This window comes from Oncorhynchus masou, chromosome 13 (assembly GCF_036934945.1).
Source record: "Oncorhynchus masou masou isolate Uvic2021 chromosome 13, UVic_Omas_1.1, whole genome shotgun sequence".
NCBI classification, from domain to species: domain Eukaryota; kingdom Metazoa; phylum Chordata; class Actinopteri; order Salmoniformes; family Salmonidae; genus Oncorhynchus; species Oncorhynchus masou.
In genome coordinates this window covers 13170252-13173919 of record NC_088224.1, presented here as the reverse complement: position 1 = coordinate 13173919, position 3668 = coordinate 13170252, and the positions used below count along the sequence as shown (strand labels likewise).

The 3668-nt window shown below is 42.3% G+C and overlaps 1 protein-coding gene across 1 annotated transcript; it reads right to left on the bottom strand.

Annotated features, from left to right (window-relative positions):
- LOC135551753 (large ribosomal subunit protein P1-like) lies at positions 1-3313 on the bottom strand. The gene is made up of 4 exons (XM_064982964.1): positions 3093-3313; positions 1996-2070; positions 1638-1743; positions 1-125 (listed from the first exon to the last, which is right to left on the bottom strand). Exons 1-4 carry the CDS (start codon positions 3162-3164, stop codon positions 46-48), a joined length of 333 nt encoding a protein of 110 aa, XP_064839036.1. The 5' UTR covers positions 3165-3313; the 3' UTR covers positions 1-45.
- Between the last annotated feature and the right edge of the window lie 355 nt (positions 3314-3668).

Here is a 3668-nt window from a genome sequence, read left to right as displayed (position 1 = left end):
TTGCCATTTCTGTTTCTTTGATTTTATTATTTACAAAAAAATGGTTTAGTCGAAAAGACCGAAGCCCATGTCGTCATCAGAACCCTCCTCGGATTCCTCCTTCTCCTCCTTCTTCTCCTCCTTGACTAATACGGGAAAACAAGGTATGGCATCAGTACATGTATAGTGAAATAAATATCCTTACAGTTGTCAAATTAGAACAATAATCACAAATTACTAAACAGACCTTTCTTACCAAAAAGTCTGATTCATGACGCGTTCAAAACCAGGGACTCCAGACTTACGAGCATTCAAAACCAGGAACTCCAGACTTATGAGCATTCAAAACCAGGAACTCCAGACTTACGAGCATTCAAAACCAGGGACTCCAGACTTACGAGCATTCAAAACCAGGAACTCCAGACTTACGAGCATTCAAAACCAGGAACTCCAGACTTACGAGCATTCAAAACCAGGGACTCCTGACTTACGAGCATTCAAAACAAGTTCTGACAGGGAAATCGGTTTCAACGGCCATCCAACTCGGAATTCCAATCCAGAAATTCTGGGATCTTTCTAGAGCTCTGACTTTTTGACCTAGTCTTTTTTTTATCTTTGGCGTCTTAAAAGCACCGATTAGGCCAATAAATTAAAACTTATCCATTAGTGACAAACTGGCACAATAAGAGCTATGGATAAACAGACACTGAGTTTATGAAGCTCAGAGACAGTACAGTATGGTTTAGAAACAGACATGATGATGGTGCAACCCTGGCCCTGATTCAGAGCGGCAGTGGAAACCATACCACTAGGGGTGCGCCTAGTCGTCGGACAAAACTAGCATCGTAACAGATTTGGACAATTTTCTGGATACGATTATGATCAGAGCAAAAAAAAATGATCCGTGATCGTTAAGTTATTTTCGGGTGCCTGCAAGCATCTCAGAGTTTCTAAACCATACTGTCAGAGTCAGTCATGTGCGTGGCTTAATAACTAGATGGGATAGTTTCCCTGTCTGTAAAGAGATGGGCGGACTGCACGGTGATCCTGCTGGTCGGGCTCGAATCATTTCACATACACTTTCTCGCATGTTTTCGGTCTGATCATTTCCCTTCTATGATAAATCACACGGCGAGGACATTTGCTGTCATTGTGCATCATATCTAACAATTGGGGCAAGGGTAAGGAAAAGACTAAACGCTAATGCGCATTCTAACTGAATGACAGCGAATTTGTATGTCCACCGCAAGTTTAGAACAGACACAGCCTCCACACGTTGCTTCTAATCTGCAGTTTATTTGCAGCGAGGTATTTAGTCAGCATCTATTTTTTCCAATCATGAGTATCATCTGATCTGACATCCAACTGTCAATTTACGAATATGAGTATGGCCATGTCGACATGGCCATCTCCAGTCTAGCACCAGAGATGTTAGAAACAGAGGTCTGAATCTTCGCTGTGGGTGTTACAAGAAGTAAAAGCATGTAGAGTTTGTTTTTAAAATCACTGACGGTAATAAGCACTGGCTCACATGGAACCCATGTTACTGTGGCCCTGCAGGTGAAACCCTGGCCTACTGAACAACACAATGACCCTCTAGGACCGTGGCCCCATGCCCCTGGTAAAGGGGGGGTGAAACCCTGGTGTCCTTTAGTTACCTGGTGCGTCTGCTGCAGGGGCGGTGCCTCCAGCAGCAGCAGGAGCAGCTCCACCACCAGCACCCACGTTGCAGATCAGGCTGCCAATGTCCACGCTGGCCAGAGCCTGTAACACAAACAGGATATGGTCAGACATGATGCTGCCTTTACACATTAATTACTAACATGTCATAGCATCATGGTTTACAGAGAGCAACTAAGTACTGTCACCATTCGACATTAAACAAGGTTCACACAAAACAGTGAGATGGAAGGTTTTACACCATAGATATGAAGGAATAAATCAGAAGTTACACAGAGTATTTCTCAATGAAGTCCTTCATGTGTTTAGGGCGATGGAGAAAAGGGCTTGACTCACCTTGGAGAACAGACTGGGCCAGAAAGGCTCAATAGTCACATTGGCAGCCTTGATGAGAGCCATCAACTTGTCCTCCTGCAAATGATTATATTACACATTACACACCTCTACTGTAGAAGCATGAAGACAAAACCACTAACAATATTTGGCTGTTGTTGGTATTTTTTTTATTTAACCTTTATTTAACCAGGTAGGCAAGTTGAGAACAAGTTCTCATTTACAATTGCGATCTGGCCAAGATAAAGTAAAGCAGTTCGGCACATACAACAACAGAGTTACACATGGAGTAAAACAAACATACAGTCAATAATACAGTAGAAACAAGTCTATATACGATGTGAGCAAATGAGGTGAGATAAAGGAGGTAAAGGCAAAAAAAGGCCATGGTGGCAAAGTAAATACAATAGAGCAAGTAAAACACTGGAATGGTAGATTTGCAGTGGAAGAACGTGCAAAGTAGAAATAAAAAATAATGGGGTGCAAAGGAGCAAAATAAATACAGTAGGGAAAGAGGTAGTTGTTTGGGCTAAATTATAGGTAGGCTATGTACAGGTTCAGTAATCTGTGAGCTGCTGACAGTTGGTGCTTAAAGCTAGTGAGGGTTAGCCTTGGACCAGGTTCGTAAGTAGTTGGCCAATGCCAAGAAGGGAGGGGGAAACCCACTGTATGAGTAAGCCAACTTATTGGCTGCTTTGATCGCATTCACCAGTTTAACAAGCTAGGAAGAATGTTTCAAATAGTTCCATTTGGCTAGCAATTTTCCATAGATCTGACGATGGCGCCAGGGTTAACTAGCAGGCTATCGTAGCGATGCATCAACACATTGCTGGCAACACAGACTAGACGACACACATGTCTGTGGCGGTAACTAACGTTAGAGAACTGATAGCATGTTAGTTAGCTAGTGGCATTGACGGCTAATTAGCTGTCATTTTGGACAGCTAAGGCGATAATATAGTTGGCGTTGCTACAATCCCTTCATATTTATTCAGACTCAGCTACACACTACCCCGGAAGTAGACAAGAACCAGCGTATCAAGTAAGGCTGGTTAGCGACACAAGAGGCCGGCCAAGGCACCATTTTAAGCGGGACTTACTGTGACGGTGACTTCATCGTCGTGGAGGATGAGGGCAGAGTAAATACAAGCGAGCTCAGATACAGATGCCATCTTTCTGCGTAGGTTTTAGAGTTTTGGGGTCGGATGCCTAAATTTAGTGGTGCTAGTCGCCGGATTCTGGGCCTTAGCTTCAAGAGAAGAACCAAGCACCTTAGGCACGTTTACTTCCAACTTGGATTTTAGCGGAAAGAGAATGAGAAAGGGCGGGACAAGAGTGTATATACGAAACAACGTCACTTATATGGGAGGAGTCAATGCAAATGACTACCGACTAAAACTTATTTGGATGACTTGAAGAATGAACAAATAAGACCACAAAGCATTTTTTTTTAAATTAAACCACAGATGTATCTTCGTTTTACACTTCACATAGGATCAAACCCATTCACATAGGATCAAACCCATTCAGGTGTATATAGCCTCATTACTGTTATTTTATTGTGTTACTTTTTTCTTACTTTATTTATTTTTATTTTTGTAGCAAATATTTTCTGCATTTTTGGTTAAGGGCTTGTAAGTAAGCAGGTTCTTGTATTCTGCACATGTGACAAATAC